General features: G+C 45.6%; 3 protein-coding genes across 10 annotated transcripts in view; 2 read left to right on the top strand and 1 right to left on the bottom strand.

The window, feature by feature from the left end:
* Positions 1-87: 87 nt before the first annotated feature.
* Positions 88-3,386, top strand: LOC111077579 (G2/mitotic-specific cyclin-B). 2 transcript variants are annotated; one of them, XM_022371920.2, is made up of 5 exons: positions 88-403; positions 775-920; positions 995-1,254; positions 1,312-2,222; positions 2,291-3,386. In XM_022371920.2, the coding sequence occupies exons 1-5, from the start codon at positions 368-370 to the stop codon at positions 2,585-2,587; spliced, it is 1,650 nt and encodes a 549-aa protein (XP_022227612.2). In that variant the 5' UTR covers positions 88-367; the 3' UTR covers positions 2,588-3,386. The 2 variants fall into 2 exon arrangements, with proteins under 2 accessions (XP_022227612.2, XP_022227611.2); XM_022371919.2 differs by having other exon boundaries at positions 1,306-2,222.
* Positions 3,387-4,613: 1,227 nt separating this feature from the next.
* LOC111077564 (ATP synthase subunit alpha, mitochondrial) lies at positions 4,614-7,743 on the bottom strand. Its single transcript, XM_022371897.2, has 4 exons — positions 7,582-7,743; positions 6,314-6,894; positions 5,444-6,245; positions 4,614-5,384 (listed from the first exon to the last, which is right to left on the bottom strand). The coding sequence occupies exons 1-4, from the start codon at positions 7,645-7,647 to the stop codon at positions 5,175-5,177; spliced, it is 1,659 nt and encodes a 552-aa protein (XP_022227589.2). The 5' UTR covers positions 7,648-7,743; the 3' UTR covers positions 4,614-5,174.
* A 1,385-nt stretch (positions 7,744-9,128) lies between these two features.
* LOC111080539 (cyclic nucleotide-gated cation channel beta-3) overlaps positions 9,129-19,047 on the top strand; it is a 60,851-nt gene continuing 50,932 nt past the window's right edge. For 2 of the 7 annotated variants that reach the window (XM_041592056.1, XM_041592055.1), the window contains exon 1: positions 9,129-11,088. The gene's annotated coding sequence lies outside the window, so the exon portion shown is untranslated. The remainder of the gene's footprint in view (positions 11,089-19,047) is intronic. The other 5 variants (XM_041592054.1, XM_041592053.1, XM_041592052.1 and 2 more) reach the window with 3 other exon arrangements.

Genomic DNA, 19,047 nt, shown 5'->3' with positions numbered 1-19,047 from the left:
GTATTTCTCGAAACTGAAATAGTATTTAATGGTATTTATTTTTTGGCCAGGTGCTATTTTTTATCATCATTGTCACGGTCACACTGCAATTCAAATTAAACTGCAATCTTGGCTTCGCATCGTGCGGCAGAGCTCGACTCTTAAAATTAAAAAAATCAGAAACTTAGTCGCTTTCGATTTAGAAATTGTAATTATATCATATAAAATATCAAACTCCATCGAGATCAAGTATTACATGTAAATCGCAGAGTAACAAGCAAGTTGCTTTACGAATTCAAATCAACGCGCTAACAAGACCAAGAGAAAAGATAACTACAGCATCGCTTCGTGTGTGTTAATTGTATATTTGTTTAAAAACACAATCAAAATGGTCGGCACAACATTGAAAATGCGTGGGGACGAGGTGAGTTTTCTAATGTTTAATAATTTTCATAGGGACATGATAGAAAAGGGCCGATAGCGACGCAGGGACGCCATTGCTGCATCGGCAGCCAAGATCAAAAGGGAATGAGGGAAGAGAGTGCGTGACAGTGTGTGTGAAGAGCGAGCGTGAGAGAGGGTGAGAATGTTCCGTTTGTCAATAGCTTTGTTGTTTTTTCCATGCCGGCGGCGGGTGCATTTTGGCGCACTTTTACAATTGCGGTACTTGTACCGCTAATTATCACTCTCTAGTATTGCCCACTAAATCTCGGAACATTGCGGTTCTTTGCAAAATGGCCGCCGCCCTTTGCCATTTAATGCATTTGAGAAAATTGAATTCAATTGTTTTTGTAGAACGCCTTGGAGAATATTAACCAAGTCCAGCTGAAGAAATTGACAGTGCCTACAAATGAGGCAACCACAAAACGCGCTGCTCTGGGCGATCTGCAGAACCGCGGGTTGAACCGCGCCATTGCCGCAAAAGATGTGGCACAGAAAGAGTAAGTGCACCCGAGCATTCCCCATTCCATTGCGACCGCTTGCTTATTGCGGATCGCTTCGGTTCTCCTTGCAGATTGAAGGAATCGAAGCTGCCGAGTGTGTTGCGCAACGCCAAGGCCCGCGTGGACACGCACTGGAAGAAGCAGCCCCTGGGTGCAAGCAATGCCAATGGCGCCGTGCAGGCCAAGCCCGCTGAGGGTGGAGTGGCGGCACTGCTGCGCTCCAACTCTGTGCGCACCCATACCGCTCCATCGGGCGTTCTGCTCACCCGCCAGGTCTCGGCCAACACCCTGGCCCGTGGCGACAAGGCGGCCGCTGAGGCGACCAGCAAGCGTAAGTATCGATTGCCAAACAAGTCCAAACCCATATCCCAATACCGAACAGTTACAGTCAAGCCAAAGCCGGAGACCGGCTCCAGCGATCAGGTCAATGGGCCTGAGCCCACACTGCGACGCGAAGACAGCAATCTGTCCAAGAAATCCCTTACCAAGCTGCGGGCTGCTTTGGGCAAGCCAGTGATGGGTGTGGCCGGCCTGAAGAAGGAGCCTGTGGGCGTGCTCAAGAAGGAGCCTGTGGGCGTTCTCAAGAAGGAGCCATTTGCGGCCATTAAGAAGGACGTCATCGGTCTGGTCAGGAGCGAAAGCACCGCCAGGGGTGCCCTCCTCAAGCCATCGACAACCATTCAGCCTTCCATGTCCTTGTCCAGCAAGCGCTTGGCCGGCATCGAGGACATCGACGCCAACGACAAGGAGAACCTCGTGCTCGTATCTGAGTATGTCAACGATATCTACGACTATCTGTACAAGGTGGAGATCGAGCAGCCGATCCACAACGATCACCTGGCCGGGCAGAAGGAAGTCTCCCACAAGATGCGCGCCGTGCTGATCGATTGGATCAACGAGGTGCATTTGCAGTTCCATCTGGCTGCCGAGACCTTCCAGCTGGCCGTGGCCATCATCGATCGCTATCTGCAGGTGGTCAAGAATACGAAGCGCAGCAATCTGCAGCTGGTGGGAGTGACGGCCCTCTTCATTGCCACCAAATACGAGGAGCTGTTTCCGCCGGCCATTAACGACTTTGTCTTCATCACCGATGACACCTACTCGGCCCGTGAGATCCGCATAATGGAGCTGCAGATCTTCAAGGCCATCGATTGTAATCTGTCGCGTCCGCTGCCGATTCATTTCCTGCGGCGCTACTCAAAGGCCGCTGGGGCAGAGGATGAGCACCATGCCATGTCCAAGTATTTTGTGGAATTGGCTTCGGTCGACTACGATTTGGCTAGCTACAAGCCATCCGAGGTGGGTTCGGCACACCGATCATGTATATATTACGTTATATAAAAATGTTGTGTTCATGCTGCTTTCAGATTGCTGCAGCCTCGCTTTTCCTGTCGCTGCACTTGCTCAATGGCAACTACCGGGCCAGCACTGGCTTCAACGACAAGCACTGGACACCGACGCTGACCTACTACTCTCGCTACTCGGCCACGCATCTGCGGCCCATCACTCGACAGATCGCCAAGTTGGCGCGCGATGCACCACAGGCCAAGCTGAAGGCCATTCACAACAAGTACCAGGCCAACAAGTTCCAGAAGATCGCGCTCAGAACCGAGCTGAGCGGGCCCCTGATGGACTCCATTGTGGCCCAGAGCCTGAAGAAGTAGTCTGGGCCCACTTCACATCTCCCCCTCACAAAATCCCCCGAAATATTTAGTTTAGTTTAATTTGTTTTCATTTTTAAATTTGTAGCGTATTCCTTTATTTTCGTTCGTTCGTTTGTACGTTTCGTGTTCGTTTTAAGTTTGTGTAATACCAGAAGTCCAAGTCCCCTTCAATCATAATGATCGTAGCTAATCAAGGTCCCTCTGCTGTGCGTCCCGCGTTTGTGTCATGGCCGCCCCGATGCGATCAACGACAAAGGCATTCTTCACTTGATTATGGTTAGGTTCCCTCCCACTCCTTTGCTGAGTTGGAGGGATCCTGAACCGGAACTGGAACTCCTGCTCCTCCCCCTAAGGGCACACCTCTAGAGTGAGAGAGAGTGGACGAGCACAAACCGCAATACACAAGGACACTGAGAGCCAGGTGTGTGAGTGGGCAACGAGTACATTTGCTGGCTGAACATATCGGCGTTGTCTCTCAAAGTACATATACCATATACATATTATTATATTATACCCATGCGAAAGACTATATTTTTATTTGTATCAATTGTATTAGAGTTTAAATTTTATTGGAAATGGTTCGTTCAATGCATTAAGAATAAATCCCAAAAATGTGCAAAAATATTATATTCTCCTAAATCCCGAGATGAGACTTTATAATTTATATAGGTATATGTAATGGATTTTGCACGACTTACAACTAAGTTAATTGTATAATTTAAGCAAGGCAAAGAATTGATTCATGTGACACAACTGTTTCCAGCAAATGTCGTGGCAAATAAAGTTTTGTATTGTGTAATTTTAAAAACTACTCAGTTGTTGGACCTTTATTTGACATATGTATGTAAGTATGCATGTGTATGTCCTCCGAGGCCGGCAACGGCAGCTGATTTCAACTGTGAGAACGAAATCTCAGGCAGGCGCTAGACAGACCCTTTCCATTGTCCTGGCTTATCAATCCTCCTGAATACACACACTGAGAGGGGGGAAACAGAGGTGGAAAAGGTCACCTTCCCGATCGCAGGTCAGTTTTTCGTCTTCTGCTTTACCTTCCTTCTGGCAACCACTTCTCATTCTCATTTCGTCTCTCTTCCATTATGCTGCTGTGTCGTTCCATTGGAAACGGTAATTGCCCAAGCACATTGCTCGCACGTGTCTCTGTATGTGTTTCTGCATGCGTGTGTGTATTTGGGGTGTCTCTGTGTGCGTGGGTCTCTTCAGTCGCTTCCAGACCGTACCGTTGTTCCGTGCCGTGTCGTTCCGTTCCCCACTTTCTGGCTTTGCTGTGCGCCTGTTCGAAATTTAAGTTTGACGGTTTTATGGCTCTCATTAATTTAGACACTTTTACGGTCAAACAAATGCAATAAAAAGAAAGTAGACCCCGCCTGGCCGAGGGGGGCATAGCTCCCAAGCATACTGGAGAATGGGGATATAAAAAGAGAGCGGGAGAGGGGCTGTGATATGTGTGTGTAGGCCTGACAGAGTAATTTTTTTCTTGCCATTCTTTGGCTCTGACTCTGCCCTCCGCCGCTCATATTTTATTTTGGATGCCATGCCTCCGCCGTGTCATAAAAACTTCAGTTCGTTTAATTTCGGGGCTCGTTTCGGTTTCTGAACTCTGAACGGGCACAGGCGCTTAGGTTTCCTTGCTCTCGTTTCTGGCTCGCTGGTATAGAAATATGCAGAGCATGGAACCACCACTGAACCACTGGTACTGCTCCTGACAGTCGTTGCCTCAGGTAACGGTAACTCACGAGGGTGGGCCGGAGGTCAACTCAGAGGGAAGGGAGGTTATGCAAAAGACGGAACAGGGTAAGAGCAGCTGCTGACGGATCAGCTGGGAGCGAGTGCTCAGATTAAGTAGTCCATCAAATTCTTAGCTTCACAAAATATTAAATAGAAGATAAGCCTTAAAGAAGTGAATAAGGATTCCGAATTCTGGATGGTTCTAAAATATCCATTGATCAATTTTAAATAATCACTAAATCGGCGTTTAAAGAGTGAAATAAATATCCTGTGATAGTTCTTCGTTTAGAGTATAATTTAGTATCGTTTTTATTTCATCATCGTTTCACAATCATCCACAGACAGTATTCGACTATTCTCGATTACAATATTTCAAATATTGATTACACATTTTTAGAGCAGAAGAACAATGCAGGATTATCATTATCTAATGGTTGGAGGAACCACACGGATGTCGCTGAAATTCGAAACTGGATTCGGCCATTCCGTGCCCCGTCCACCGCCTTCCGCCTGCTCTCTCTCTCTCCCAAGATTTGTGGCATTTTGGTGGCGTTGGACGGCGTAAAGGGACACGGAGCTGGCCGGAACCGCAGGAAAACATGAATGCGCAAAAGGATTTTCTTTTGTTTTGTATAATTTTTGTTTATCTTAAGTTGTAGTGTTGTAGGCTTCTTTATGATGTTATTCTTGATTTATAGATCTGCGCGCGGCAATGGGCAGCATTGAAATTGTTAGGGGACTTTCGACTTAGACAATATTCTACTTTATTGATCTTGCTTTTAGGGTAATCTCTGAGCCGCATCTAAGATGTTACACCGCGCTGCTGACTGACCGTTGCAATTTAACCCTGGAAGGTGCCCAAGAACTTGGTAACAATATCCTTCAGCTTGGCATCGGTGGCGGGAGAGATGGCGCCCTCCTTGGCAATGGTGTCGAGCAGAGCCTGCTCGCTGGTCTTCATGAGCTGCAAGAACTCCTTCTCGAAGTTGGTGATCTTGGCGGGGTCCATCTTGTCCAAGTGTCCGCGCACGCCGCAGTAGATGACAGCAACCTGGAGAGGAGGAAGAACTTAGGGACACATCGCAGGGGGTGCATCAATGGACTACGCACCTGATCCTCAATGGCCATGGGCACGTACTGTCCCTGCTTGAGCAGCTCGGTCAGACGCACACCACGGTTCAGCAGCTGCTGGGTGGAGGCATCCAAATCAGAGCCGAACTGGGCGAAGGCAGCGACCTCACGGTACTGGGCCAACTCCAGCTTCATGGAACCGGCCACCTGCTTCATGGCCTTGGTCTGGGCAGCGGAGCCCACACGGGAGACGGAGAGACCGACGTTGATGGCGGGACGGATACCCTTGTAGAACAACTCGGTTTCCAAGAAGATCTGGCCGTCAGTGATCGAAATGACATTGGTTGGAATGTAGGCGGACACATCACCGGCCTGGGTCTCAATAACGGGCAGGGCAGTCAGGGATCCACCTCCCATGGCGGGGGACATCTTGGCGGCACGCTCCAACAGACGGGAGTGAAGGTAGAACACATCACCGGGGTAGGCCTCACGACCGGGGGGACGACGCAGCAGCAGAGACATCTGACGGTAGGCGACGGCCTGCTTGGACAAATCGTCGTAGATGATCAGAGCGTGCTTTCCCTTGTCGCGGAAGAACTCGCCCATGGCGCAGCCAGAGTAGGGAGCCAGATACTGCAGGGGTGCGGCATCCGAAGCGGTGGCAGACACAATAATGGTGTACTTCATGGCGCCGGCGTCGGTCAGACGTTTCAACATCTGGGCGACAGTGGAACGCTTCTGGCCAATGGCAACGTAGATGCAGAACAGCTTCTTGGACTCTTCCTGGCCGTCGTTGAAACGCTTCTGGTTGATGATGGTATCAATGGCCAGAGCGGTCTTACTGCAAGAGCGGTCGGGTTACAGAGATAGTTGGGGAAAACTCTGTGCGGGGAGCTCTTCGACACTTACCCAGTCTGCCTGTCGCCGATGATCAGCTCACGCTGGCCACGACCGATGGGCACCAGAGAGTCCACAGCCTTGATTCCGGTCTGCATGGGCTCGCGCACAGACACACGGGGAATGATGCCGGGGGCCTTGATGCCGACACGGAAGCGGTCCTTGGTGTTGAGGGCACCCAGGCCATCAATGGCGTTACCCAGAGCGTCGACAACGCGACCCAGCAGCTCATAACCGACTGGGACATCGACAATGGCACCAGTACGCTTGACAATATCGCCCTGCTTGATCAGCTTGTCGTTACCGAAGACGACCACACCGACATTGTCGGGCTCCAAGTTGAGGGCCATGCCCTTCAAGCCGGAGGAGAACTCCACCATCTCATCGGCCTGGATGTTGTTCAGGCCATAGACACGAGCGATACCGTCACCAATGCTAAGCACACGACCGGTTTCCTCCAGATCGGCCTTGGGTGCAATGCCCAGGATTCTCTCCTCCAGGATGTTGGAGATCTCCGCGCTGCGCTGTGAGCTGGCAACATGGAACTTACGGGCAGCGAGAGAGGCAGCTGGGTACGAAGCCTTGCAGGCAATCTGTAGGAGAGAGAACAATCGAATCGAGTTCCGGAATTACTAACAATATTGCTTATGTAAGGAAAGTGTGTGCGGGGGATGTGTCTCGTAGTTGAGTAACCAACACACGAGGGACACTCGCTTTTCCTCTGCTCTGTGCCACAAATATTAGATTAATAAACTTCTAGGGTACTTTTTCATTTATCAATCCCAGTCTCGGCACTCTGCACCCCCTCCCGCACTTTATCGTTCGCTCAACACTTGCTGCCTTGAACATAACCTCACACTTCGGGTGCTGACAATGAGCTGGCTGGCAAAGCCGACGTACCCAAAATTATGTAATATTTCTACACAAACAATGCACCTTGCGCGTTTCTATCCACTATTACTATGCTATTAGTTGCCAAATTTTAATTTCAAGTTCTTAGACATATTTAACGATAGTATAGTTATGTAACAGTGGGAGCCACTATCCGCGGCCGCTTATGATTTTTGCCGAATTGCGTAACACAAAATTCTGGGCCAAAATGCTGAAAAACCTAATCGTCGCTCGTGGCGCAGATGGCGAGTTTCCTCCAACGATGCTTTGTAATCCATTTCGACTCGGGCTGCACTTTTTCTTTGCCAATTCTCTCGGCGAGGGTATTGGATTATGTATAACTTTTATATGCAAATTTTTCGCCGTGGCTTCTACTCAGTTTTTAATACCTGTGCGGCCGTCTTGGGCAAGGTGCGGGCGACCGACGACGCCAAGCGTGCAGAAATCATCGACATTTTATATTTTTTTTAACTCTTTTGCCGCAGAAATAATTAAATAACTACACCAACTCCTCGTAGCCAGCTCGTAGACTTTTCAAGATGGGTGCTGTCTAGAGGTGTCAAACCATCGAGGGCACTATCGATAGTATCGATATTTTACTGCTACTGCCTCTACTATCGACGGTTTGGCGACTATCATGATAGTATCGAGCTACAGTAGCTTCGCTTTTGATATGTTTGGATTGGCTGCTATAAAATACGAAGACACATTTGTAGACAAATCGACAGGTGGCATCTAATTTTTACAATGGACAAGTTCCTAAAAGTTTTCAATGGTTTTTTTAATAATTATTTGAGCCCGATACTATTACGATAGTATTGATTGTTTTTTTCAAAACATTCAAAGTTGATGTTCCTCGATTTTGATATTCCGTTTAATATTACTAGCTAACTGGGACTCTCAGCCCTGAACAAATAATTTTATCCAATTCCTCAATGAATTTTTTTTAGGATTGGCTAGTTTTCACAACTCTTTTTTATTGGATTTTTTACATAATAAGGTTCAAACAAAAGCGGCCAAAGTATAAGCGTAAATTTTGACTAAATGTGACGTCAGTGTTGCAGGTCAACCAAGTTTTTTCTATGCGTATGTACTTTTGTATACCTTATTTCTTTTAATTGGAGTTAAATGTTTTGTTCCAAGCTCCATTGAAACATTATTTATGATTTTATCCTAGATTGACATGTTTTTTTACCTATTAATGCACATTTCCCCCCCCGAAATATACCGTCTCATATTCATAATATACCGTAAAAATACCGAAGATACAAAAAAACTTGGCCCGCTTAACCCCTCTTTATTTAAACAGTGAAATTCCTTCAATTAAAACGCGGAAAAGAATACAGTTTGTATATTTTTCTTGAAGATCAATCCTTACTTTTTACTTGCAAGCAAATATTACCACGATATCTTTCACCTGAAATGCGTAAAAATGTTTCAAGTTTCATAATATTCCTGCGTAAATCGAAATGGGTCAATAGTGGGTTAATCGTGCTCTGTCCATGATCGGAAATTATATTCCTCAATTTTGATATTCGCTTTAATATTACTAGCTATGTAGAACTCAAAAATCTATACACATAGTTTTATCCCATATTCGAATCAGTTTTCTATAAGATTGGCCTGTTTTAAGTACATACTTCTGTTTATTGGGTTGCTCAAAATATGTATGAAAAAAACCGCACCAAGTTCGAATTTTCGAACTAGCGAAATAATAAATTACCATAGTAACTTTTCCTTTTTTTCCATGCGCCGAGCCAAGAGAGCAAGCTTTAGATGAGATGAGCTTTAACAATGATTTCTTCAATATCTCAATATTTGTCTCCAAAGTTTGCGCTCTTGAGTGTGATTCGCGTTTTCGCACTCAAAGTTCCAACTGGATCTTGGCACACGGCTCTGCTGGCGTTGGTTGGGATGATTTGAGTGAGTTTTCACATCCCTTCGAATGAACTTGCGGGTGGAAAAGCCAAATGACGGGCAGCAGCTGAGAGTAGGAAAATGGTGCCCGTGCGATGAACAAGTGAATCGCGCGAGAGACGAGACACGATTTTCATCTGACGGAATCTCGGTTTCGAAGAACGTACCGCAGTCGGTGACTCGGGTGGAAAACTTAAAATTCGGTACATTTTCAAATCCCGGAGCCCGGATTTTCGGCTGGTGAGCAGCTGTTAGCCGGAAGAGCCAGGCCGTTGGCTGTGTATAAGCAGCATCCGCAGAAATATAGAACCCCCCACCGCCACGTGTGTTTTAGGCCGACACGGACACGGACACTGACGCGGGTCGGTGCCCCCCATCCATCGGAAAACGCAAACGGCTTACATTTATTATGCAAACGGGACGAAAGCAGAGCAACAACAACGAATGAGCGGAGCGGTACAGAAAATGAGAGCACGGAGAACAACAGAGAGACGATATAAAAAACGTTCTTAAGAGCACACATCCAATCTAAAAAGAAAAAAAAATAGTCGGTACAACGGTACAAAAGTGCGAAAGGAAAAGCGAAAGTGAGAAATCAAATCGGCGGCCGTTAAAAAACTGGAAAGCGCTCATCCTCTCCTCTTCTATCCTTTAAACTCTTCTTTTCTATTCTCTCCTCTCGTGTTTCCTTCTCCATTTTTTTCGTTTTGTTGTACACAGACAACGAAAAATTTGTCATCGAAGCGGCGTAGCGGAGAAGAACAAAAGAAACGACTGTCGTGGACCGTACTGGCTTACAGGGGGAAAAGCATCACACAAAGAGGATAGCACGAAAGAAGGAACGAAATAATAAAACACCGAGTGCGGGCGAGAAAGAGAGGGAAGCACCCTGAGCCCCCAACTCAATGTCCTACCCCCGCTGGAGACGACACGACGACGCACTCACGCGCACGTGTCGGGGCGCATAAGCTTCGCACTTGACTTGAACATTAAACGCGTAGGGCTCTGCCACCGCTGCCCCTGCCGCTGCCGCAGTCAGTTGCGCTCCCCTACCCCACCTCTCGTGCGTTATGGAAATTCTGGAGGCCTACATCCTACTGCTCCTGTCGGCCCCGGCCCCGACCACGGTCCTGCTGTCCTGCTGCCGCGGTGTTGTACCGCCTCCTCCTCCTTGCCACCAGCAGGCTGTAAAATGCTGAAAAAATCTCCAGCCTTTCCACGCAATTTTTGACAGCTGTCAACGTGAGCTCAGCCTCACTGTGCGAGTGTGAGTGCGAGTGTGTGTGTGGAGGTGGTTGGTGTGTGTGAGTGTGTGTGGCATAGTTGTTTCCACTTGGGCGGCAAGGTCAACGCGCCACATGAAAATTTAAAGGCAACACCAGAGCCGCCACGAAAACAAACCGAAAAGCATGACTAGGATTGGCAGGAACAAGAACAGGAGCAGGAGCAGGACAAGGAGCAACAGCATCGGCATCGGCATCTGCAGCATCAGGAGAAACCCATATCCCACATCCGTCGAGTCGGCACCGTTGCAAAAATGCTTGAGAAATATGTCGCCACATACTATGTGCGTGTGTGTGAGCAAGTGAAATTAAAATTCCCGCATGCCTAATGAATTCTCCATCCGAAATATGTGTCCCCCAAACGTTTGACGCACGTCCCCGCCACAGCAGCCGCAGCCGCAGCCACAGCCATCTGTATCTGCATCTGTGTTCGGTTCGTGTTGCGCGAGTGTCCCCGTATATGTGAAAGTGTACTCGCGCGCTTGTGTGTGTGTCCTGTGTGTGTGGGTGTGTATGGCTGTGTAAGCCAAAACAACAGTTACAAAACAATGGTTAACTAAACCAAAAGAAGGAGCAAAAGCTACGGCAAGAAGAAGAGCTAAGGAAAAAAGGAAACTAAAAATAGAAAGGAAAAAATAAGTGAGAACTGAGAGCAAAGAAGCAGCTGGGAAATATTTGATCATTTTTGGTGAAAAGGTAAGAGCATCCCACTACCCTAAGAGCATCCCACTACCCGTATACGTCAATTAATTAAATATTTTGCAGGCTTACGTTTACCTGCAACTTTTGCTAATTATATAATGCATTTTGGGGTCCCCAAAACCCAAAAACCCTAGTTGTCCAATCATCTCATTCATGGAATTGCGGTAAATTCAAATGTGGAAATTTTCCTGCCAGAATTTACCCACACATCCACACCCACACCCACACAGGACTTCCTGTCCCTGCTCGCACACACATTTATGCAGATTGTAGTCAAATCAAATTGCAATTGTGGCTAAAACAAACACTTGGAGATACAGGGAAAACTTTAATAATATGCATAAAGGGATGTATGTATGGCCAGACAACAACTGGGTTGATGAATGTTTCCATTCTTGCCTGTGGGATGATAAAGATACACTGCGTTTAATAGAATGAATAAATAGAAAATGTGCATATGTATATCCGAATGAAGAATGAATATTAAGATACAGTGCCATATAATAGCCATAAGAGTGTGTTGAGTGGGCCCTTATTTCGATGTCTGGATAAGAACACTTATGTTTCTAAGATGAAAGCTGGGAAACAGCAAGCTCCAGGAAAATGGAGCTAAGAGCTTAAAGAGCTGTCCCAAGTTTTGCATTGCTATTGTTGGTTCTATCGCTTTCTGTGGAAATGGACACACAAAAGTTGGAAGAGCTTAAGTATTCCCCAATCGATAGGTTGAAAAGTTTGCATTGCGATTGAACCTTTCTTTCTGGTCTTATGATTCTGCCACGCACTGTGGCACACACTTTATATAGATAAGAAGTCATTACCATCTGTGTGTATGAGTGAGTGTGTGAGTGAGGGGGGCTCCCCCCAAGGGGAAAACCAATTAAAATTATTTGTGGCGTCAAAGGAAAATGCCAAAGAATGCGACGAGGCGAAATGAAACGAAACGAAATGGGAAATGAAAATGGAAACGAAATGAAATGAAATGGAGAAATGGTGAAAAAGCGGGCCCTCAGCTTCTTGGACAGTGGGGACAGTGGGGGCGGGTTGGACGTTGCCTCGTAAATAATGCGGGCATTAGAAAAAAGACCCATCTCCATCTGATGCTCTGTGGATGCCACTACTCCTGGGTTGGGTCTGGGTCGGGGTCTGAGCCCTTCCCCCGAAGCATCCTATATATCCTCTCCTTTCTGCTCCATTGCAGCGGGGCATAAAAATGTTAATTTATGTTCGCTGCGCCTCACAGTTTGCATATAATATAAATTTTTGCTTCGTTTTTCTTCGCTCATTTTCTCTTTTCTTTCTTTATATTTATTTTTTTTTTTTTTGGAAATTTCTCTCGTTGAACACAAAAAAAAAAAGATTTTCTTTTTGCCGTTTCTGTTGCCTGTGTTGTCTGTTGAATGGGAACGTGACTGTGTCCTAAAATATGCGAAACAGTTGCCAGCCAAAAGTTTCCCCCTTACCGACTTTCCGTTGCCTGTGTGTGTGTGTGTGTGTGGAATAAGATATCACTGCAGCGAAGCACAATTAACGAGAGTTGGCATTAATGTGGAAAAAAAAGGATATTCCACTGATTTCCAACCGATTCTCGGGGGCAAGATTGCAAGGCATGCGTGCGTGAACATTTAATTAAAGCAACTTATTAAATATGTAAATTTGCGCAAATGATTAATTTGCATATTTATGAGACTAAAATGAGTGCCAAGGATGATGCCAGAGACAGAACTAAAACAACAGCCACAACAGCAGCAGACGCGGCCGCGGCGACTGTCAATAATAATAATCAGGGAAGAACGTGAGAAGAACGTCCCCACAGGGGCTGGGGAGGATGCCAAGGAATGGCGAATGGCGAATGGGAGGGCTGTAATAACAATTTCAAATTGAAATTATGAATTTAACATGACAGCCAGCGATGCGCATAAGTTTTATGGCTTTTAACTGCAGCTTAAGAAGTTTACTTTCGCCGACGCTAATTATGCGTAAGACCAAGCGAGAGACGAGACGAGAAACCGTAGAAAAAACATCCAGGGGATGGCAGAAACATGTAGGATGGCGACACCACCTGGGGACACCATTAAGTGGCGCCCCACCACACACAAGTACAGAGAAACCTCCGACGGGTAGATATGGAAAAGGGGGACGAAATATCAGAATAACGAGAGGTAATTTCATTACGAGCAAAGAAATTCAGTACAGTATTCACGTACAGCTGTCAAATGGGTTATTTTTCACACTATTTAACCAGAAAATTGACAGGAAGATGGGGTAGAAGGGCTTTAAGGTGAGACTCTTAAGATGGAATAGTTCCAATTACGGACGCATCAATCATCTATCTGTGGATATCTTTGCTTTTGCCCCCGCAGCGTAGCTCTTCGTTTGGACCACTAATTAATCGTAGGAGGAGCTATCGGTATGCTCTTCGGTAGTCCTTTGGTGCTGCGGCTGCTGCTGCTGCTGCTGCTGCTGCTACTGCTCTTCGTAGTAGTCCAATTAAGTGCATTGCTTCGACAGAGTCTTTCACATGCCACTGCTTCCACCTCCAGTTCCACGTCCCGACTACCTTTGCCACTGCCTCTGTGGTTGTAACGACGTGCTTCAATTAGCGCGCATGAAGGATGTGGAGACATGGAGCCCATGGGCCGCCTGCCCATCGAAAAGTACTTGGTCCATGTCCCCGCCAACCCTGCGTGCTGTGCCTTGCCAACGTGTCCGCTTTTTCACTGTCAATCAATGGAAATAACGGACCAACAAAAATAAAGCAGACAAAAAACAGCAATAAATGACAGGACAGACTGCCACGTCCTTCTGTACGAGTACGAGTACGAGGATGCTCCACTGCTCCAGTCTGGCCACTAATTCTTATTGGACGTCACACTCGAAAGCATTTTCACATTTTTCTTTCCCTTTTGCAAACTTTAAGCCTCTTACGAAACAGAGACAGCATTTCCCACTCTCCCACTCGTTTCGCTCGTCGGTTCGCCTTTCGATTGCCACTGTATAGGCTTTTGGCTGGCTGTTGGTTCCCTAATTAAAGATCTCCCCACCAATACAGAGGCAACAGAGCCAACCCACCTTCCATTCGGTGGGAGGGCTCCATCATCCACCATCGTCCTCGTCATCATTTTGCTATCCTGTGAAAGTCAACAATTTTTAATTTCACAAACAAACTGTATATAATTAATTAAAGTTTAACGTGGGAGGGCGAGCGTAGGCGTCACAAATGAAAAAGTAGCCTTATAAGTGCCACCCCTTTTCCAGCCCCATGGTCGAATCCATGCCCCGCAATGCCCCGCAATGCCCCGCCATGCCCAGGCATCCACTCGTCTATTTCAAATCTCTCAACAATGCCCTTTTGTCATACCCTTTCAGAGGAGAGTACTTGCAATTCGAACAGTGAAAGAATATAATTAGAAATACGATATCAAAGTACATAAATTGTATTTGTTTTTGATGAACAAAGAAAACTATTTGTTTCTCCTAGGTTCTAGGACGGCAAAAGTTATATTGAAACGCTGTGAAAATTTATCGCGAGCGAACTGAAACATTCCTTGCGAATGAACACATGTTTGATCTGAAATTTAATGAATTCGTACAAATAATGTGAAATTAAAAATATATTTATCTTATGGTTGGACAAGGTATCAATCGTTTCGGCCTTCAAAGGCACTCCTGTCATTCCTTGTGTTTCTGTTGTACAGAGCTTGGACCCTGCTTCTGCATTCTCATTTGGTTTTAATATGCAAAGTAAACAACATTCTGTTGTTAGCCAAAGGGCAGAATCAACAGAACTAACTATATTCTAGAAAGAGAAAGAGAGAGACAGAGAGAGAGAGAAAGAGATGCACAGACAGACAGAGAGAGAGAGAAAGTATAACAGTTGACTGCCCAGTGGCCGCATTAGCCAAAAGAAGCGACACAACCGACAACAAGACTCATGGGGGACTCGTTGGCCAACAGACGAACAGACCAACAGACGAGTCTAATGGACCAAAATATGTGTGTACGTAGTGCGTGGGTAGTGCGGCGTGTGGGAGTGGTGGGCACAGTGGGGTAGGGGGTAGGGTAGGGGGTGGTCAGAGAATGAGTGGAAATATTCCAACGAGCATTGTGTGAGGGGTTGCAATTGGCATTAAATGCTTGCGCCGCCACAGATCCATAGAGATGACCCCATCTCGCAGACAACTGCCTGATGTTGGTGACAGAACGTGGTCAAATATGCGTGCCACACACAGGTGCAAAACTATGTACATTCACAGCATATAAAGCAGCTACATCCGTATGTGTGAGGGTTTTCCCGTAAATTTGTTAAATTAAATTAAAACTTTGTTTTGCTTTGAAAGATTAATTTATTTCCCCAGTAAGTTGATGGATTTAAATATGTATATTCCGGTTTTCCATTAATATTCGGTTATTTTCTGGGAAACGAATTTTAACCGAAGTTTTAACTGAATCCGCTCTAGCACAGAAATCCCTCAAAGGAGATTAAATGTTCTGTTTTCTCCATTAATTAGGAGTCTCAAAGGTTTCTCTGTCTCTCTCAGTTTTGTTCACAAATATATGTATATTCTAACTTTACTTATTATGAATGCTTAAGCACCAATGACGACGACGCAACGTGGCATTCGCTGAATTGAGTTGAAATGGAAATTGAATTTACCGTAATATTTACTGAATCTTGTCTGTAGGCAATAAACAGAGCCGTACATACATGTCTGCATGTACATATGTATATGCACAGAGCCCTGTATAGACATGCAGAGAGACATGCAGAGGCATGCACTCGAACGGGAAACACTATTAGGTTGCTGCAGGCAGAGAGAATGAGGCTGAGTGAGTCAGAGGCATAGGCATACGCAGAGGGCACAGACAGAGTCAGAGGCAGTGAAGGCGCAGAGCGTGGCTTGTGGTTAGTGTCAATGACAGTTTGCCCGTCAATCAGTTGTCGAATTGTCTGAAATTGCTTTCATGCGGCCCAAGAGAACCACAACACATGTACACCCACACCCACACACACACACACACGCACCCAGCTGTGGAATGGATTTACATATGCACATACAAATATGTATCTGTGTATCTTTGTATCTGCATTATGACAAAAGGCAATATGTAAATATGCCTTTAATTGATTTATAATTATTATTGTTGGCTGATTGCCGTAGGGATACATGACATGACATGGCATGGGCCCGAGCCACATCGAATAGGTAGGATGAATGAGTAGGATTCGATCTGTGTGCATTGCATTTTAGTTGATAAACAATTGGATACTATAATTGAATGGTGTGCTAAAATACGTGCAAAAGAGTATAAAACTTGAACTGCGAGAAAACCCATCGATAAATATCCCTGGGCTAAAAGTTATTTGCCTGTCAAATTAATTAATGGCAGCATAACAAGGCTCGTTTCGGTCATTAATTCTCACACACACACATACACACGCACACCCAGAAGCACACATAAATTTCCAATTAAATGGTGCCCCAACTTCCGTTTTGGAAAGCAATGCAAGAATAAAATAATTTTGTTGCCTCTTTTTGCGGGCAGTTATCAGCTTGGATCGCGATTTCGTTTGCGACATTTGCCATTTGAATTTGTTTCTTGTGTGCTTCTGTGTGTGTGTGTGTGTGTGTTTGTGGTCGACGTGAGGCTCGTAAAAAAGGAAAACGCATAAAATGCAAAAAGCAAAAGCTGCGTAAAATTGAGCCCACCCCGCGAAATGGAAAGAGAGATGGCAAATCAAAACACGTGCAGTTGAAAGTTGAAAGAACAGATGCAGATAGAGAGCATAACTCTCTCTCTCTCTCTCTCTCTCTCTGTCTCGTTCTCTGTGTCAGTCTGTTTCTCTAACTCGCCAACTGTGACGCACATTACAGTGTGTGTGTTGTGTGGTTTCTCTATGTCTCTCTGTGGCCTGTCTTGGCCTCAATGCAATCACAATAAAAACCGCACGCATACGCACAATTTTCATTATAATAAAACTGCGCATAAATATCTAAATGAGCAATAAAAATGTTTTATGTGCAATGCGACGGCAACGACATCGGCATCGACACCGTCAATGAAGTGGGAGAAAGCATAAAAGTGGCAGCAGCAGCAGGAGCAGCTGGAATGGAATAGAAAATAACCTTAAAAGCCAACGAGAGATAGCCAATCTGCCACACACACACACACACACACACACACATAGAGACAAGCACAGACGCAGACTGTGATTGGCAGGCAGTGTAGATAAATATACAGAAAGGGATCCCCAAAACTTGACCTTACTCCAAACTTCAACTCAAAAACTGACGCCTCTGATGCCCCCGATTTGCGATTTGCGTTTTGTAATTTACTATCTACATATATACACACACACTTGTGACACACTCGTACTGAAGGGATATACATACATATTTGAGCGTGTGTGTGTATTTGCATGAAAATGCCAAAAAACGGAAAAGTGTCATAAAGTTTTTAAAAGCAATGACAGCCACAGCTAAGTGGGGTGGACGTGAACGGCAGCGTGGGAGAGAGATCCCAGAGCTCTGGGATCGGAATGGGATTGGATGGGTACTTTGAGGCATTACATACATATGTCTGGCATGGCATACTCGTATTTAAAAGGTTGCGAATATTAAAATGTCGAAAAATGCTCCCCTTTTTAGCAGCAGACTGTCGCTTAAAACGATAAAATGTTATTGCAACTGAATGACAGACGAAATGGAACCAAACGGAAAAATCCTTTAAAGGCAAACACCCACAAGAGTTAATGAACATCTTGCCGTATAATTCAAGGAAACAAAAACTGGCTTCTGGCATTAGATTGCCATGTAAAGTAATTTAATACGGTTTCCTAATAATAGCCGGTGGCCCCTGGGCCTTTCGATTTGAGTTTATTGGAAAGATAAATTGCATACGTATGTATAACCTTTGGCTCCGTTTCAGTTCTCAATTTCTTAAACTCTTAAAAGAACGTCATGAAATTATATTACTGAATATACATATGTATGCGTAAGTATGTACATACATATAAAGTATTATATGAACATATAATGGAACAGCCACGCATATAACTGATACATACATATATTTATATGGCTGCTGGAATTTTTCGTCAGCTCTTAATTTGTATGTGTGTATTGTGTGTGTGTGTGTGTGTGGTGGGGAGTAAATTGCCAGACAGTTGATTAATGCATTTTACGGGCAGGTGGAAGCGCTCAGCTCAGCACAGCACAGCCACCCAGAGGCATCGAATCAAACAGATTACTTAATGACAGCACGGACGGACGGCAGGGCGTATACGCAATGTTAATGAAATTTTACACAAGTGCGGGAATCATATGGCCATGTGCCACCTTCGCATGTATGCATGTATGTATGTATGTACCTCCCTCATATGTGAGGAAATGTCTGCCTGTTCCTGTTTCCTGTTCCCTGTGCGAATGTAAGGCCGTATATTGCAGTGGAAAAAATGTTAATTTGCATTGCAATAAGAAAACTTGTAAGCCCCGATAAAAACTGCACAACATTGTCTACAAATTGAGATATGAGAGAGGATATATATGTGTATAGGGGGGCATGCCACATGTGGGCAGAAGCATAGGCGTAATCGTAGGCGTAGCAGTGGCATGAGTCGGAGGAAAAACAATTTGCTCTTTGTGAAAAGGTGAAGCAGAAGGATGCGGCAGGGGGCTGGTAGACCGCTGGGAGGCGCGCTAAATAACTGAAGAAAATGTTGGCCTGTGGCAGAAGTCGTCATAGGCAGTGTTTCCTGTCACTTGCAGGAGGTACTGCGTTGTACTGCGCTGGCGGCCATGTAAAAAATATGGCACACGTTGCGTATACGTCACACTGAACACACACACACACAGATACTGACTCAAAGGGAGAGAGGAGACAGAGACAGAGAGAGATGTGAAAAATGTTGGCAGCTCTGTGGGAAATTGAGAAACTGAGGGGAGCAGAGCGGCA

The sequence above is a fragment of the Drosophila obscura genome, unplaced genomic scaffold (genome assembly GCF_018151105.1).
Source record: "Drosophila obscura isolate BZ-5 IFL unplaced genomic scaffold, ASM1815110v1 contig_17, whole genome shotgun sequence".
NCBI lineage: Eukaryota > Metazoa > Arthropoda > Insecta > Diptera > Drosophilidae > Drosophila > Drosophila obscura.
The sequence above is the reverse complement of the archived record's forward strand: the minus strand, read 5'-3'. Positions and strand labels throughout refer to the sequence as shown.

Bases quoted from the DNA above. Each gene is read 5' to 3' on its own strand.
- LOC111077579 (XM_022371919.2), top strand. From the start codon at position 368: ATGGTCGGCACAACATTGAAAATGCGTGGGGACGAG. The intron at 921-994 runs GTAAGTGCACCC...TTCTCCTTGCAG, and splicing joins AAAGATGTGGCACAGAAAGA to ATTGAAGGAATCGAAGCTGC. The intron at 1,255-1,305 runs GTAAGTATCGAT...AATACCGAACAG, and splicing joins CGCTGAGGCGACCAGCAAGC to TTACAGTCAAGCCAAAGCCG.
- LOC111077564 (XM_022371897.2), bottom strand. From the start codon at position 7,647: ATGTCGATGATTTCTGCACGCTTGGCGTCGTCGGTCGCCCGCACCTTG. The intron at 6,246-6,313 runs GTAAGTGTCGAA...CCGCTCTTGCAG, and splicing joins ATCGGCGACAGGCAGACTGG to TAAGACCGCTCTGGCCATTG. The intron at 5,385-5,443 runs GTGCGTAGTCCA...CCTCCTCTCCAG, and splicing joins CCATGGCCATTGAGGATCAG to GTTGCTGTCATCTACTGCGG.